Genomic DNA, 16,401 nt, shown 5'->3' with positions numbered 1-16,401 from the left:
TATTTTTTTTTTTATTTTTTTTTTTGAAGAAATGGATTCTGTCAAACAAGATTTAGGTGCCCTCATCAAGAAATACGACGAGTTCATTACCCTTAAACTAAAACCTTCGTTAAAAAAGGAATTGGATGAGCGAGATGCCATATTCAACTCCATTTCAGAATAGTAGGTTTGTTTGACATCAACACGAATTAACCTCTTTGTTTAGTCAGAAACTAAAGACACAAATTCAAACAATACAAGAGAATGATCTAAAAGAACTCAAGACGATGGTTGATCTTGGATCTCAATTTTATGCACAAGCACACATGTAAGTCAGTCTATTTGTGTTTTTTATTATTGATATGCTCTATATAGACCTGATACTCAATATATTTATGTTCATGTTGGCTTTGGTTTTCATGTACAGTTCACATTAGATGAAGCCAATGCGTTTATCACTAAAAAACAAGATCAATTACAAAAGTAAGACTATGGATTGTTGTTTATTACATTAACATTGTTTCTAGTTTAGCAGACAAACATACTAAAGAAGCAGACAAAATACGAGCTCATATTAAAATGGTAATATACAACACACTTGATAGCATAACTTACCCAATACAGGCACTGGAGGCTATCTCTGAAATCTTGATGAATTCAGCTTGAAGGTTTTAACCGCGTAGAATAAAAAATCAAATATATATATATAGACCCTTGACATCATGGTTTCATTTAATTTTATTTTCCCGCTATAGCTTTTAGTTTAGTTTATTTCTTTTTCCTTTTTTTCTTTTTCTTTTTCTTTACACTATGAATCCTTCAAGTTTAATTCATGACGAAGAAGCCAAAGAGGCTGCTCTTCGAGACTTGGAAAGTCAATTAGACTTGACTACAGACCAATTAAAGAAACTCGCACAAACCTTGAAAAATGACATGAATATAGGGCTACAACAATGTGATACAGACTGTGATATTCCTATGCTTCCTTCTTGGATTACACGTAGACCTACTGGACAAGAAAAGGGCGAGTATATTGGCTTGGATTTGAGTGGTAAGGGAACGTGGCCTAGACTTGGACTCAATCACAATTAGGTTCTTATGTAAGAGTCTATCTGGTGACACTTCAAGGTCAAGGTCGTATCAAGACACGTCAAGTGAAGTATACAGTTAAAGAATACTTGAAAAAGGGTCATGTATCTAAACTGATTGACTTCATGACAACCTGTGTGGACGGATTTTTATCGTTTATCAATAAGGGCGATGGTAAAAACCCTTTGCCTTTGGGTCTCTGTATCTCTTTCCCTCTTGTTCAGACAGCCATCAATAATGCCCATGTTCTGCGTTGGACCAAGGACTTTGCCATCACAGGTGCTGAAAAGAAGAACCTGGTTGAATTATTACAGACCTCTTTCCGTCGTCGTGAAATTCCTGTGGTCATCAAGGCAGTCGTCAATGGTGCTGCTGGTTGTTTATTGGCTCATAGTTATCGTAGTCTCGATACACTGCTTGCCTGTACTGTCAGTTCAGGCTCCAATGCTGCTTATTGGGAAAAAGTTAATCAGGCACCTAAACTCCAATCCAGAGTCGATGCTGAAGAAATGATTATCAACACAGAATGGGGAAGTTTCGGTGATCGTCACTCAGAGACCATTCCCCATACATTCTACGATATTCGAGTCAATCGTCAATCGGTGAATCCTGGTATTCATGTCTATGAAAAGATGTGTTCTGGTCTATACTTGGGTGAAATTGTGCGCTTGATCATGGTGGATTTCTTGGATCGTCGTTTGTTATTTGATGCTCATTATTCCAAAGAACTCAATACACCTTATTTCTTTGAAGCTGCTTATATGAGTGCCATTGAAAGAGACGAGTCAGAAGAACTGGAAGAAGTCAAGCATATCATTGAAAATGTGTTGAATTTAAAGACATCTACTTTGACAGATCGTCACATGGTCAAGCGTATTTGTGAACTAGTGGGTAGAAGAGCCGCTCGTTTAATTGCTGCTGGTATGAGCTCGATTATCAGTAAGCGAGATGGCCTTGAAACCGGATTGACTATCAGCGTCGAAGGCACTATTTATGAACATTATGCTAATTTCCCTGACCGAGTCAATAAGGCACTTCAAGAATTATATGGTGAACAATTTGAACGTATTAACATTGGCGTAAGTACTTTTTTCTATCTATTTATTTGTTTCTCATTTTGTCCTTTAGATTGCTCGTGATGGTAATGGTATTGGTGCTGCTTTGGCGGCTATGCTTGTCAGCACTTGAAAAAATAAAAAATAAAAAATGACTGAGCTAATAACGCGATTGGCTGTCCTATTTTCTTAAACCCTTTTCTTTTTGTTTCCTTTTTTTATTATTATTATCATGGCTGCTTATCCTACGCGTATCGAAACTACATTGAAAGGACATAAAGGTCCTGTGAATGACGTATGCTATAATAAATCAGGCCAGTATTGTTTATCTGCTGGTCGAGATCGTTCGATTCGTTTATGGAATCCTTCTACAGGACTCTTGTTACATACATACAATGGCCATGGAAGAGATGTACTTGCTATTGCTTGGTATGTTTTGCCATGAGTTACATAAGACTTATAAGTTAGTGCTTCTGATAACGCCAAGATTGCAAGTGGTGGTGTGGATCGAAGTGTGCTGTTATGGGATGTAGGCACAGGTGAAATCATGAGACGCTATACAGCTCATTGGGAAGTAAGGCTTCATGGAAGAAACATGAGGATATTGACGTCATATGTAGCGTATTAATTCAGTTGCATTCAATGATGACTCGACTGTACTAGTCAGTGGTTCTTTTGATGCCACTGTTCGTTTATGGGATTTACGTTCTTCAAATTTTCAACCTATTCAAGTAATTGAAGATTGTAAAGACAGTGTTATGTCTGTGGATGTGCAAGGCGTAGAAATAGTAGCAGGGTAAAGTGCTTTTCATGCCATATTATCTCATCCCCCCTAGTGTATAGTTGTGCAGATGGTAAATTACGGACATACGATATCCGAATGGGCGACTTAAAAGAAGACTATATTGGACCTGCTATTACAAGTGCAAGGCTGTCCAAAGATAAACACTGTATTCTTGTAGGCACATTAGACAGTACAATGAGACTGATGGACAAGAGTAATGGTCGACTGCTCAATGAATTCAAAGGCCATCAACATACTGAATACAAGATTGATTCTGTCATGTCAAATACAGATGCATATGCTATTACAGGTTCCGAGGATGGTCAAATCTATATTTATGATGTATTAGAAGCCAATGTTGTCCATACACTGAAAGCACATGAAGGTGTAGCCACTACACTGGATTATCACCCAGACAGTGTGAATATGATATCAGCGGGATCTGATGGCTTGATCCATATTTACGGGACTTCATAGAATAGTGTGTCGTCATACATATGCGCACTGACATCATATCAATAAACAAGTATATGAGCTGTTTATTATACAACTTGTTTCCGTAAATGACTCACTCTAAACTGATTAAAATAATCAATGGTCGCTTTCTACGCAACCACCAATTGATAGACGATGATTATCTATGGATTCAAGATGGTAAAATCATTGATGCCTTTCATACTTTCTTTGATGCTGGTAGAGAACCTGATGTTGTGATTGATGCTGAAGGTGCTATTGTGTCTCCTGGATTCATTGAGCTACAAATCAATGGTGCATTTGGTATTGATTTCTCTGATCAAGAACTATCTGCACAGGACATTGAAAAAGTGGCAAGAGGTTTAGTACATTATGGCTGTACAGCATTCTGTCCTACTGTAGTAACTTCCCCACCTAAAGTATATAGCAAGGTAAGCTCAATGTTGGTCTATCTCTATATCTGACCATGGTAGATTCTACCCTTATTAAGACCTCGTTCAGTGGACCATGGAGCAGAGATACTAGGTGCCCATTGTGAAGGACCGTTTATTTCGACTCAAAAGAAAGGTGCTCATGATGCAAGTGTCATTCGAGACGTTCATCAAGGTATAGAGGCCTTCGATCAAGCTTATGGTCCTGAGCTATCAAAAGGTGCTGTACGTATCATGACAGTAGCCCCTGAATTAGACGGTATGTTGGATGTCATTCCTCAACTGGTACAACGCAACATGACTATCTCGATTGGCCATTCAACAGCCACAGTCAAGCAAGCTGAAGCAGGTGTCACTGCAGGAGCCACGTTTATGACTCACTTGTTTAATGCCATGCCTTTTCAACATCGCGATCCTTCTTTAGTAGGCATCTTGGGGGCTAGTGATTTACCACTACCTAAACAGCCTGAACGTCATCCTTCACCTTCTTCTACATCTAACGATCCTACACAACCTGATCCAAGGCCCTTTTTTGGTGTGATTTGTGATGGTGTTCATGTGCATCCGAATGCAGTGCGTATTGCTTATTATGCTCATCCGACAGGTTGTGTCTTAGTGACAGATGCTTTATCTGCTGCTGGTTTACCCCGGGGTGTTTATCAGTTAGGTGGACAAGAAGTCGAAGTGCGTGGCAAGAGTGGTGCTTATGTCAGAGGCACAGATACTTTAGCAGGCAGTACAGTTACTATCGACGAGTGTGTACGCAATTTTAGAAAATTCACTCGGTGTTCCATCGTAGAAGCATTAGAGGCAGCTACTTTACATCCTGCTCAAGTTTTGGGCGTTCCTAAAGGTCGACTCGATCCAGGTACGGATGCCGATATTCTCTTTCTAGATGATGATCTACATGTCAAACGCGTCTTTTTACGCGGTCAAGAGATACCACTTGCAAAATAAAAATGTTTATTTACCATGTCGAGCAATTAAACGTAAAATATCAGCCACAGCCTTATTTTCACTTTCGCGTCTTTTTTCTTCTGTGTTTTCAAGGATACCAGGCACGCGTTTATCTTGCATAATAGGGATATAGCGTGACCGTTCTCTTTGTTCTTTAGCTAAGCGTGCCATGATATGAGAGACGGAATCATCTGTTTCTTGCAAGAATTGATAGACGCTGTTGATGGTCTGTCGCATACTTGAGACGCCTAAATCTAACTCTTGATTGATTTGGTTTAATAGGTCGTAATTGAGAGTGGTTGTGTGTGTCTGTTGAAGGTATTTCGCTACAAATTCTTTTTGAACGGGATCGTCTAGTTCTAGTTCATCATAGTCAAAATCAGCCAGATGGATCTCATGTTCTAAAGGTTCTTGTTGATCCACTAAGGCAGCGTGTTCCTCATATAATTGATTGGTATTTTCTTTCCATTCGTTCATTTCATCCTTAAATCTATCACAGTATCAATTATGGAACACATACTGAGAGGCAACTTACAATTGAAGTGTGGATTCTAATTTAGCGAGTTTGCGTTCATTTTCAGTATTGGTAGGGTTGGGTGTTTCTTGTGAATAATTAGAGTTATCAGGTCGTTTATAATCTGGAATATGTACATCTTTATCCAACATCATCCCAATCGCCTCTTTCATGACTTGGTTTGCTAGGTGATGTGCTTCTAGTGAGTCTCTGTCGAGGTTGATTGTAGGTTCTGATTCAGATTGTTTGATGTGTTTCTGTGCTACCCAAATAAACAATTGTTTCTTTTGTTGTGCTGGATTCAAGTCATTAGGCAAGTATTTATAATAGTCTGAAAACGGAACATGGTCGGGTGGAGCCATCGCTAAAGGAAACAAATTAAAGGTCATATCAATCACTCGTCTATTTACCATGGACAATAGAAGTACTGTTCATTGAAGATTCGGTATACGTATGACTTGATAGCGAAGTACTGTCGTCTATATCAAATGCATGTCCTAAAGAAATAGGTCGAAATGGACGTCTTAGGGGGTGATGGGTGTTACGAATTCTCTTGACTGGCTCTAGGGATAAGCTATCGAATAAGATAAGTTGACTTACCTCATTCAGTGAACTAGAAGGTATTTCTTGTGTCTGCATATTCATCCTTCGTCTAAAGGCAGCTCCAGTTTGTGAATCCACAATCACAGCTGTGATGTTGGGTCTTTGTGCTATTGTAGAAATCAGTCAATAGATAGATCATAACGTGTTTTTTTTATTATTATTATTACAAGATTCGGTTGTGGATGACTAGAGTAAGAGAAAGTTAGTATTCAAAGCTGATTGAGTTGCTTGTTGTTACATCTGGTAAGGAACTATCAGTGGTAGACATGCAGGGAAATAAAAATAAAGAGCATAATTTTTTAAATTTTTTTTTCTCTATCTCTCTTTTTATTCACAATGTTGAACTATTGTCTCATCAGAAACTAAAAATACTTTTTGAAGACTATAGAATGTGCTTACAATCATGATGACTATACCAAATAGCATACACAACCAATGCACTATCTTGTCTTTAGACCATAAAGACCCTTTAGCCAATTTCAAGAAACATAAAGGAGGCAATACAAAAGCCAAGGCAGTGGCTGAGAATCCACCTGTCAATTCCAACACAACACCCAAATTACAGGTCAATAGAGAAATACCCAATGTCGCCAAGATCAATACAGTTGTAATCAAAAAATGTCGTATTTGATGAAAAGGTGCTGAAGGCCAAAAAAAGTTCTCCAGTACCTACAAGTCTCTAGTTTGAATAACATTAAAGTAAACTGACTTACTTCTCGACAAACAAATGATTCTAAAGGAATCGTCGTAAACATATTCAGTCCAAAAGCTAGTCTGGCCACATTGATCAACGTATTATCTGAGGGGAAATTGTTAAGGATGTTACCCACTGTCTTGTCAGTAAACACCAAGTATCCAGACACAGCCAATGCAAAACAAGTAAAGAAAGCAATGCCCATACTCCAATGTGTCACTATAGCAAATCGATTCAGAGAGGGTTGTTTCAATGATCCGAAAATAAGAAAACTATTGTGATGGCATACAAAAGCTAACCATGGAGATAAATATACATTCAGTTGGGTTTGTTGCTTACCAAAACTAATGACAGCAATGGCTTGGAATATTTCTGTGCCTATCCAGTTAAACATCAATTCACTTGAGCCTCTTAATTCTTGGCTTGTCTGTGGTCCTTCAATGGCTACAGCAATAATGATAATGAAAATAGCAATCAACGCTAATGCACTTGTCTTGGCTAATTTGGCTATATCTCGATAGAGTGAGAGTGGATAGGACACAAATAGCGTAAAGAACCCAATACAGAGTTGTCTGTCTCCAAAAATCCAAATGACAGGTACTTGATGGATTTTGGGAAACAAAGAACGAATCACGTGAGGAATTGTATCGCCTAAATATCTGTTAATCATAACATGAGTTTACGTAAATCTACATCTAGAGTAATGGCTAACCTATAATCACACAATACGCTGCCATACCTACTATGATGAGTACCAAAAAAAAGGAGCAAAGATGTCAAGTATTACCTCCAAAGGCAAAAGCAAATTGGAAAATAGAAATGGCAATCAATCCAAGTCTACCAAATGCGAATTCCATTAAATCTTGGTAAGTTGATCTGCCTGCTAATTTGCCATTGAAAATCAATAGTCTCACAGTCCAATCTAAGTGAGTGAGATGGTGACTAGTATTTCTATATATTTTTACTTTACCTACAATCAATGTCAACAAGATCAGTAAAGCAATGCCTGTCCAAAATCCCTATTAATGATTCTTGTTAGAAGTAATAATGACATGTAACTTACAGCTTCTTTAAATGCAAATGGTAATCCTATGATGCCTGCTCCGATAATACTATTGGCCATGTTTAACTATAAAGTATCAGCTTCTAAAGCATGTCTAACATTAACTTACAAAGCTTGAAAATATCGTTCCACCTTCTGAAGGTAGTTTATATTCTACGTGTAATTCTTCATCACTTTCTGTGTTCGCTAACAAAGGCTCATCAGCAGCTGAATCTTGAAATTCAAACTCGGTATATTCTGTTGTAGGGCGGTGGTCTTCATCTGAATGGGACATAGTGTATATAAAAAGAGTAAAGCCAAAAGCCGAATCAAATCGGGATTAGACTAAACGGAGACTGAATAGCGAGAAAAAAAGGGGAGAGAATATGCGTGCCTGAAGTGTAACTACATTGCTCTAATTTATAGCATTAGGTTGCGTAATATTGATTTAATTACTCTACTCAATGTACATCTTCTATAAATTCTTATATATGTAACGGGTTACACGGTTGAATTGTCTTAAACAGAAAGTCGATTTGTATGCAAAAAACAAACTTGATCCGATCAATGTATAAACTGCCCATGACTTACTTGAGCCAATATGTCATTTTGACAACTGAATGTAACATTCTTTAGGATATCAATTTTAGATAAAAAAAAAAAGTGTAATAGGTCAAAAAAATTTTTTTATTAGGATTAAGATTAGTATACAAAGAGAGCGGCAGCAATGCCGACAGATAAAGCAGTAAGACCAAGAGTAGATTGCTTGCTAGCAGCATTGACTTCAGGTGTGGCACTAGCAGCAGCAGAAGCAGCAGAACTAGCAGCTTGAGAAGCAGCAGCAGTAGCTGAACTAGCGACTGAGCTGATAGCAGAGGCAGCAGCAGACGTGACAGAGGCAGCAGCAGATTGAGCAGCAGAAGTGGCAGACTGGGCAACAGAAGTAGCGGATTGAGCAGCGGATTGAACACTGGAGGCAGTTTCAGAAACAGGGGCAGCTGCTGAAGAAGCGGCAGAATTGACGGCAGAAATGATAGAGGCAGGAACTGTACTGCTGCTGGTGAAAACAATATCGACACTAGAAGGAACCACAGTAGATGAAGCTTCAATAACACTGTTGGTAGTAGTAGTAGTAGTAGCATCAGAAGTCATAAGAGTAGTGGTAGCAGCAGCAGAAGTCATAAGAGTAGTGGTAACTTCACTGCTGGCGGTTGTCATGGAACCAGTAGTCATGGTAGCTGTGGTTTCGGCAGCTGTTCGAGAAACACCGGGCCAACTGTTATTGATACAGTTTTGATAGCATTGAATGTCCCCATTACATGAATTGATACAATCATTGGTTTCTTGCACTATAAAAGAACTATAAGAACAAAGGCATCAAACGCGTCTTTTAACATACCACATTGGTTTTGACAAGATACATCACCATCATTGCAGTCACAAGAGGCTGCCAAGACAGTTTGTAATCCCAAAGCAAGAGTAGCTAATCCAAATACTGAGAACTTCATTATGATTATATTAGAGAAAAAAAAGTTATGAAGTTGTATGTTTTCGATGGCTCTATTTATATATATTTTGGACTTTTCGGAGCTGTCATCTTAAAGACAACAATGATACCGCGTTCAAAGGCCGAATTGGACTGTTTACATCATGCTGAACCAACCGAATTGCGTCAATTCGTATGTTACTTTATCATCAGTGCGTCGCTTTATATTTGACGTCATTTTTATTATTTTACAAATTAGGGGAAGAAGCAGCAGAATTAATAACTTGCTTCATTTTAGCAATCTTTTCTTTTAACGCAGACACAGATTGTTGCCTGTCGGATTCACCTTGTGTTTGTTGGTAATCTTGATTTATGCCAGACTGACGACGAGAACTAAAGCCATGAGCCGAGGATTCATGTCGACCGTTTATATCAGAATCTTCTGCCATCTAATTACAGGGTTTAGTGTTTTTAAGGTTTAAGTTTTGTACTTGCCTCTGTCTTGTAACCAAACTTTTGTTGTAACCTTAACAATCGTAATTTAATTTCCGCTGTATCATCTAAAACATAGTCAATATACACACGTAAAAATATATCACATACCTCCTGCATGAAGACTACTTCTTATGTCATTTCTTGATGGTAGTTCAGTAGAAACTCTTTCTGTGGATTCTAAATTAGTTGTAGTACGGGTATTTGAATGGTCTAGAGAAGATGCACTAAAACTAGGTGAAGAAACAACCTGAGATGCTACTTGAACTTGTGTCTGAGCTTGCGCTTGCTGTGCCTGTGCCTGAGCTTGCGCTTGTTGTGCCTGTGCCTGTGCTTGTGCTTGCGCTTGAGCAGCGGCATGTAATTCATTATCTTCAGCAGCAAGATTACTAAGACCACGTCGAATATAGCTTTGGAAATAAGTGCCTGTCTGGATCAAGAAGTTGTTTACTTTGGCTTCAGCTAACGGATAACTCTTTTGGAATTCATACAATTCAATAATGCCCTATGTAAAACAGATAAGTATGTCATGCAGTTTTCAAATAGTTACGCACTTGTTTGGTTTGATCTCTCGTACCAATCTTCTGGAAAATTCTGGTCAATGTGACATTTAAATCATAATCAGACATGGTTTGTGGTGCAGTCTCATTAGATTGAGGTTCATCTAGCTGCATGGGTGCATTTAAAGCAGGCGAACTTTGTCTTGGGCTTAGCTCATGATGTTCACCATCAACTGAAGAAGGATGTGAAGCAATAGAAGAGGTTCGCATCATCGTATTGGATTTCAAAGAAGACACAGAGTTAGGTCGACTGTTGCGTACATGGTAATCTGCAGTTTGTGGCTGAGGTGAATAAGCAGGGGAAGGCTGTCTTTGCATCTTGTCTTTTTTGCGACATGCTTCTAACATATGATGAAGGTAAGGATAGACACTGCTGCTTTGAGGATGCTCAATCAATGTCAAGTGTTGGAAAATAGTATCGCCCAAACCATTCACGAGTTCCAACAGTAACGTCTTGACTGTCCTTAATGGCATTTCACCCAAAGGTACTTTTTCAGCGGCTCTTCGTTTCCATTCAGCAGGTGGTGTCACAATAAAGAACTGATTGATTTCATAGAGCAATTCATCCGGGTTCAACAGTTGAGAACGAAGATTGTCTTGAATGGTCTTGGCTAGTTTCCATAGGCATTTCATAATTAGTTCTGTGTATTTTGTATCTTTTGCACTGGGGGAATCACCGGGCCGCAAACCTGCTGAACATTGACCCAAGATAGCTAACAAAGCACTGAAGGTTACATTACGCGCACTGTTTTCTAATACTTTGACCATGGCTACATTCAATGCTTTAGAGAGTTGAGGACCTGATTCTAGAGCCAGCATTTTTTGATCCAGTAAACGAGCAGCGAGTTCTTGTAATAAGTGATGAAGTGCACTTTGAGGCACTGCACTTGCTAAATCTCGGTTGGAGAACAACAAGACAAGCGCATTGACCAAGTGTTTACATAACCGAGTCGTAGCAGGCTGACGAGGATCCACAGAAGAATAAGCTAATCTGACTTGAAGTGTAATCGCATTAATTAAACGTTCAATATCAGGTAACACAGCTTCAGGGTTTTGTGTCAAGAATTTGTCTAGGCTCTTAAGTGCTTCAATACTGGGTTGAGGATCACCACTAGTGATTTGAGCGATCAAATAGTCCACAATTTCTTCTTGTTGATCATACACAGGTTGTTGTTGTTGTTGGTGATGATGGTGGTGTTGGTTTGAATAGCCAAACTGTTGTTGAGGTGGACGCATCAGGGATTGGCGTGGTTCTGGCTCAGGTATTCTTTGTCCATAATCATCTGTGACATCTTCCATAGGTTCTGGTTCGGGTATACTCTGTATATGATGAACAACAGGACGTTGAGGACTATGGCGAGGCTTGCCGATCTGCGATCTTCCACCAAGACGAGGTAATTGACTAAGTGAAGGCAATTCATCCACTTCCATTTCTTCCGCTTCTTGTTTAGCTCGTTGTTCTTTCTCAACAGCTGCCAATACACTTGCAGAAGGCTTTGTACGCTATGATTTACATGAGAACAAAATCCAGATGATGCCTGGTTTTTTTTTACCTTAAGTCTTTCTTCTAACATGCCCTTTTCCTTGTCTCCTAAACGAGTCATGTACTTCATGACAGCGTCACCCACCAAGATATAAGCTTGTGCAATTGCGTTTAAAGCAGCAGATCGTACACTGTTGTCTTTATCGCCAATATGGGTTGCAATCACAGGCAATGCCTTATTAGGCAACATGACAGACATACCGTTCTTTTGGATCAAAGAAGCCACTTCTTCAAGACATTCAGCACGGGCCTTGGCATTTTTAGAAGTGCCTGCTGCGTCTAGCAAGTAATTCAGCATTTTACTGGCAGGATAAATACGACATAATGACTTGAGAATAGCACGAATGCGTTGACGCATGACTTCTTTAGGATCACCCACCTTGTTGATCAAGAAGGGTAGAAAGGAAACTGCTTCGTATTCTGTCAAGCTGTACTCTTCTTCGTCCAATACAGTCACTAAATTTTGAGCAATATCAAGACATCTGATTAACATGCTTGTGTTTGTATCGAAAAATCGAATTGTCAAGTACTTGAAAATCAAGTCTGCGTTGGCCACATAACGTGCTTTCATATCAGCAAAGTCAATATGATACTTGTTCATACAAACATCAGGCGAAGTCAAGCATTCATTCAGTATATTGAGACCATTCAAGCGATCCTTTTCAGCATATTGACTGGTACTGAACAATAAAGCATTCAAATGGGGACTCATGTTGGTATCAAACAAGGACTTTAAGGTCTCAATCACATCTGAGCGAGGCGCATCAAATTGCCATCGATTTTCTTTTTTAGCACGTATAGTCTTGGCACGTGTATCACTGGTAAGGATAGGAGGCGATAAGACTTCTTCTTCAGGAGGAGGTGCTGAAGCTTGTGATGGACGAGGGATGGAATGCCACCGACTGTTTTCTTACGCATTAATGTCTTTGTACGACTAGGTGTCGCAACAGCAGCAGCAGTAGGTTTAGGTGCAGGTTCTTCAATGGTCTCGGGACGTTTTTTGGTGGGTGCATTACCTCTGGCAGCTTCCAAGAATGGCATCACTGTTTGGCGTTGAGCGGCCTTTAATTCACTTGTCTTGCTAGCCACGACATCATATCCCACACACCCAATAAAATCAGGCAAGGCAGCCTGTGCTGCTTTTCTTACATCGGCATTACGGTCTTGTAAGCACGAGAACATGGGCGTGATCATACCGCTTAAATCATATTTCGATACATTGGGCTCTTCTTTCACAGCGGTCGCAAACCAAGTCAGGAACTCTTTACGTAACAAGGGAGCTTCGTTGGCCAAACTCGTACCAAACACAGAGGCCATGGGTTCCATAGAGCATGTCTTGCGGATATTCTCAAGCGCTGTAACACCCGCTGTACGTACATTGGCCTTATTGTCGGACAAGGTCGAGATCAAGGGACCTGTAAACAATTTCGCGTATTTCTCAAAGGGTTTACCCATGGCCAAGGCCAGTCCACCTGTGATTTCAATCGCTGTCATCTGAAGGATTTTGTTACTATCGGCTAAGCGTTGTTTAAGCACACCAGGGAAATCACCACCCAAGGAAGGTTTAATACGGTTGTTGGCGCCTGCCAGGATACTTTGGACTTTCTCTAGACCTTCCTTACGTATTTTCCAGTTGGCATCACTGCACTCTGCCACGGTCTTGTTTAAGGGACCAGAGATATCGACACGAGGGAATAAGGCATCTAATGCGTCGGTATCATCACCCCCGCCGCTGCTCGTCTCTTCTGCTTGAGCACTTGAACCACTCGATCCCTTGGGTGCCTTTGTCGGTTGAGGGGGGTCTAATTTAGACACTTTATCAAACTCTTGTTCAATCGTAGCCAATAAGGCAGGACTCACATCCTCCACAAACGATTTGATTTCTAACACTAAGTGAGTCTTATTGGTGATGATGGAGACTTACCTGGACCAATGTATTGTCTCAAGACACCCAAGACAGTCACTGCACTTGTTCTGACAGACGCATTGGTGTTGCCTAGCCCAAACTTGAGTAGATCAATCAAATCTCGCACTTGAAGCCCTGCAATTCCAAAATCCAACAGAGAAGCATGCATCCATAACATAGCATCTGCCAACACTTTGGGCGACTTGGCTTTCTTGAGCACAGGATACGCTTGCGAAAACACAAATTGGAGCGAGATTGTTTCAGCCACGGCCACTAAACATTCACTCGCTGGTTTTTTGAGTTTAATGTCGCCTAATTTCTCTACCATCACAGGAATCACAAGAGACCCACATGCTTTATTAAATTTGGGAGATTCTGTCAAGATTTGAATGGCCCCAAAGACTTGTGTCATCACTTGGAAATTCATTTCTTTCCAACCAGGTTTTTTGGATAATGCACGAATTACGATTTCAGGCTCTGTGTCGTCTTCTGTCTGAAGGTGTTTACAGAGTGATTCCATAGCTGCCAGACGTACTTTCCATTGGGCTTGTTGGAGGTCTGTATGGATAGATTCAGGAATAAATTCAGTGGCGCGGGCTTCAGCGTCTTCTTGAGAGAATCTGTATTTGATTTCTTCAGGACCACTGGAAGGAGGTAATTTGGCACTCTTTTTAGGAGCTGAAGAAGGTGCTGCGGCTTTCGGTTTAGAAGAAGATAGGGCTGGTTTCTTAGCACTGCCAGCTGCTAAACGAGCTGGGGGTTTACGTTTAGGAGGTGACATGGCTGGTTCATCAACAACCATAGGATCTGCTTTAGGTGGTTCTGCTTTAGGCTTTGGTTTGGGCGCTGCTTTTTTGACAACAGGTGGTGCTGGTGCTGGTGGTTTCTTGACTACAGGAGGTGTTTTTTTAGGTGCTTTTGCCTTGACAGTTGCCTTTTCACATGCTTCCTTGATCTTGCCCATCTTGATATCATCCAATCCATCTGTGAATGCCAACATGGGCTTCTCACCAATCAGTTTCATCAAAGTACCTAACCCTTCCGCACCTGCTTCACGGGCATTGGCATCAGCGTCGTCCAGTAGTTTCTTGAACATGTCTGCAAATGCTTTGATCTCTGCTTTACCCGGTATTTCACGTACTTCTTTTAATCGTCTCGATAACAACTTGAATGATTCTGATCTGACTTGAGGGTTTTTGTGCTTGGAGGCGACAGTGATGTCTTCCACCAGTTCTGACATAGGCACAGAGGCAAATACTGCATTAAGACCGTTGGCTAATTGTTCTAGAATGGCTGGTTTCCTTTCTTTGAGTTTCTCAATCATGACAGGTGCAATCAAAGGTTTGTATTTGCCGAAATCTGTTCTTAGACCGGTGGCAATGGCTTCTACACAAGACGCAGTAGCGCCCACCAGCAGGATATTGGAATCGTTGATACGCTGATAAAAGAGATATGAATGATATATCATTGGCTTGAAAAACTTACTTTGACAAGATGGCCTATGAGCTCGCTATAGTCTTTATCTAGAATCTTGGGTGTTTTGGCTTGTTCCAATAAAGCGTCTAAAGCTTCTCTTCTCTCTTGCCATTTCTTTGACACAATCAATTCATTAAACTGACTGGGCAATTTGGCTGTAATATCGACAGGATCAGCAAAATCAAATGCATCACCTTCATCTACATCCATCTCTTCATTCTCTTCTACAGATTTTGGTTATTCAACCTATTTGTGTACGTGTGCTTACCCATGGTTTGATCTTCTGCTTGTTCTTCTTGTTCAGGTTCATCTTGCACTTGTTCAGATCGAATCAGTCGTTCTGGCTTAGGCTTCTCTGCTGGTAATTTACTGAATGCCTCTTCTAATTCTTTCAACTGTACTGGTTTCAAATCAGATAAACTGGCCATCATAGGCTGTCCAATCCATCGATAGAGTTCTATCGTCAGTGCAGATGCTTCTGCTCGTACGTTCTTATCCGTATGTCCAAACAATTTGGGAAGTAACTTGAGAATAGGTTTAGGACTGACTTTTTTAGCACCAAACTGTCTGACAAGTTCTTTGATCACAACCACTGTTTGCGTGACTAATTTAGGTTGCTTTGCTTGAAGACCAGGCACAACGAATTCCTAAAGATGGCGTAAGCTCATAAAAAGCACCTTGAGCCACACTTTACCAGCACAGGATCAGGTGTGTCTATTTCTGCATACAATAAAATGATGTCGGTTGCTTTTTGTTTAGTGCCTGCCTTGGTTGCTCCTAGACATTTTTCAACAAGGGCAGGTATCACTGTCTCACGTGTACTAAGCAGGATGAGTCCCCTCATTTTCTTAAACAGGATATTACCTTGATGCATGAGGCGCATTGGCAACATATTCTAATATAGCAGACAGGCCTGCTTCTTGAGCCACTGCATTTGGTTCCACAGCTAATTTTTTAAGAAAAGGTTCATAGGTATCAAAATCAGCATCTTCTGTTGTTGCATGAAGTAACTTGGTTAATTCTTCGCAAGCTTGTAAACGCGCTTTCCAAGACTATTGATTGTCAATAGGGCTTATGCTCATCAAGACAAATTACCTTGTGTTGAAGTTTATCTGCTATCGATAAAGACGAAAAGTCTTCTTCTGGTGCACTCATCCAATAGTTAGACAAACAAGAGAAAAAGAAAAAAGAAATTGTTTTGACTGAATCCATTGTCGGTGTTTAAATTGTTGAACCCTTTTTTGAAGTTGTCATTCGTCTCGAGAACAATCATGATTAAATATATAGACAGTTGTATAAAATAGGAGAAATAAAAA

General features: G+C 40.1%; 8 protein-coding genes across 8 annotated transcripts; 4 read left to right on the top strand and 4 right to left on the bottom strand.

Moving 5' to 3' along the window:
• The first annotated feature begins 14 nt into the window (after positions 1-14).
• B0P05DRAFT_562914 (Prefoldin subunit-domain-containing protein) lies at positions 15-729 on the top strand. Its single transcript, XM_051580651.1, has 5 exons — positions 15-162; positions 206-307; positions 355-462; positions 507-561; positions 604-729. Exons 1-5 carry the CDS (start codon positions 32-34, stop codon positions 643-645), a joined length of 438 nt encoding a protein of 145 aa, XP_051429940.1. The 5' UTR covers positions 15-31; the 3' UTR covers positions 646-729.
• Positions 730-732: 3 nt separating this feature from the next.
• Positions 733-2,320, top strand: B0P05DRAFT_562912 (hexokinase-domain-containing protein). The gene is made up of 3 exons (XM_051580650.1): positions 733-1,030; positions 1,072-2,147; positions 2,197-2,320. The coding sequence occupies exons 1-3, from the start codon at positions 790-792 to the stop codon at positions 2,254-2,256; spliced, it is 1,377 nt and encodes a 458-aa protein (XP_051429939.1). The 5' UTR covers positions 733-789; the 3' UTR covers positions 2,257-2,320.
• Positions 2,321-2,355: 35 nt separating this feature from the next.
• Positions 2,356-3,384, top strand: B0P05DRAFT_591947 (WD40-repeat-containing domain protein; the record flags this gene model as incomplete). The annotated part of the gene is made up of 4 exons (XM_051582952.1): positions 2,356-2,552; positions 2,592-2,697; positions 2,744-2,919; positions 2,967-3,384. 4 exons carry the CDS (start codon positions 2,356-2,358, stop codon positions 3,382-3,384), a joined length of 897 nt encoding a protein of 298 aa, XP_051429938.1.
• Positions 3,385-3,470: 86 nt separating this feature from the next.
• Positions 3,471-4,769, top strand: B0P05DRAFT_480198 (uncharacterized protein; the record flags this gene model as incomplete). The annotated part of the gene is made up of 2 exons (XM_051575111.1): positions 3,471-3,812; positions 3,855-4,769. The coding sequence occupies 2 exons, from the start codon at positions 3,471-3,473 to the stop codon at positions 4,767-4,769; spliced, it is 1,257 nt and encodes a 418-aa protein (XP_051429937.1).
• A 6-nt stretch (positions 4,770-4,775) lies between these two features.
• B0P05DRAFT_562898 (uncharacterized protein) lies at positions 4,776-6,170 on the bottom strand (the record flags this gene model as incomplete). The annotated part of the gene is made up of 5 exons (XM_051580649.1): positions 6,139-6,170; positions 5,884-5,993; positions 5,694-5,835; positions 5,305-5,647; positions 4,776-5,259 (listed from the first exon to the last, which is right to left on the bottom strand). Exons 1-5 carry the CDS (start codon positions 6,152-6,154, stop codon positions 4,776-4,778), a joined length of 1,095 nt encoding a protein of 364 aa, XP_051429936.1. The 5' UTR covers positions 6,155-6,170.
• Positions 6,171-8,159, bottom strand: B0P05DRAFT_606427 (AAAP amino acid permease). Its single transcript, XM_051583361.1, has 9 exons — positions 8,079-8,159; positions 7,753-8,037; positions 7,644-7,709; positions 7,551-7,599; positions 7,368-7,502; positions 7,293-7,319; positions 6,920-7,231; positions 6,600-6,874; positions 6,171-6,555 (listed from the first exon to the last, which is right to left on the bottom strand). The coding sequence occupies exons 2-9, from the start codon at positions 7,915-7,917 to the stop codon at positions 6,214-6,216; spliced, it is 1,371 nt and encodes a 456-aa protein (XP_051429935.1). The 5' UTR covers positions 7,918-8,037; positions 8,079-8,159; the 3' UTR covers positions 6,171-6,213.
• On the bottom strand, positions 8,146-9,272 carry B0P05DRAFT_562877 (uncharacterized protein). Its single transcript, XM_051580648.1, has 3 exons — positions 9,022-9,272; positions 8,260-8,971; positions 8,146-8,192 (listed from the first exon to the last, which is right to left on the bottom strand). Exons 1-2 carry the CDS (start codon positions 9,128-9,130, stop codon positions 8,325-8,327), a joined length of 756 nt encoding a protein of 251 aa, XP_051429934.1. The 5' UTR covers positions 9,131-9,272; the 3' UTR covers positions 8,146-8,192; positions 8,260-8,324.
• Positions 9,273-9,315: 43 nt separating this feature from the next.
• Positions 9,316-16,267, bottom strand: B0P05DRAFT_641679 (armadillo-type protein). Its single transcript, XM_051583783.1, has 12 exons — positions 16,181-16,267; positions 15,950-16,137; positions 15,780-15,906; positions 15,354-15,732; positions 15,095-15,309; positions 13,628-15,047; positions 12,618-13,586; positions 11,714-12,573; positions 10,155-11,663; positions 9,712-10,105; positions 9,604-9,668; positions 9,316-9,557 (listed from the first exon to the last, which is right to left on the bottom strand). The coding sequence occupies exons 1-12, from the start codon at positions 16,238-16,240 to the stop codon at positions 9,357-9,359; spliced, it is 6,387 nt and encodes a 2,128-aa protein (XP_051429933.1). The 5' UTR covers positions 16,241-16,267; the 3' UTR covers positions 9,316-9,356.
• Between the last annotated feature and the right edge of the window lie 134 nt (positions 16,268-16,401).

The sequence above is a fragment of the Gilbertella persicaria genome (assembly GCF_025201335.1).
Source record: "Gilbertella persicaria strain CBS 190.32 chromosome Unknown B0P05scaffold_66, whole genome shotgun sequence".
NCBI classification, from domain to species: Eukaryota; Fungi; Mucoromycota; class Mucoromycetes; order Mucorales; family Choanephoraceae; genus Gilbertella; species Gilbertella persicaria.
This window is presented reverse-complemented; position numbering and strand designations above follow the sequence as displayed.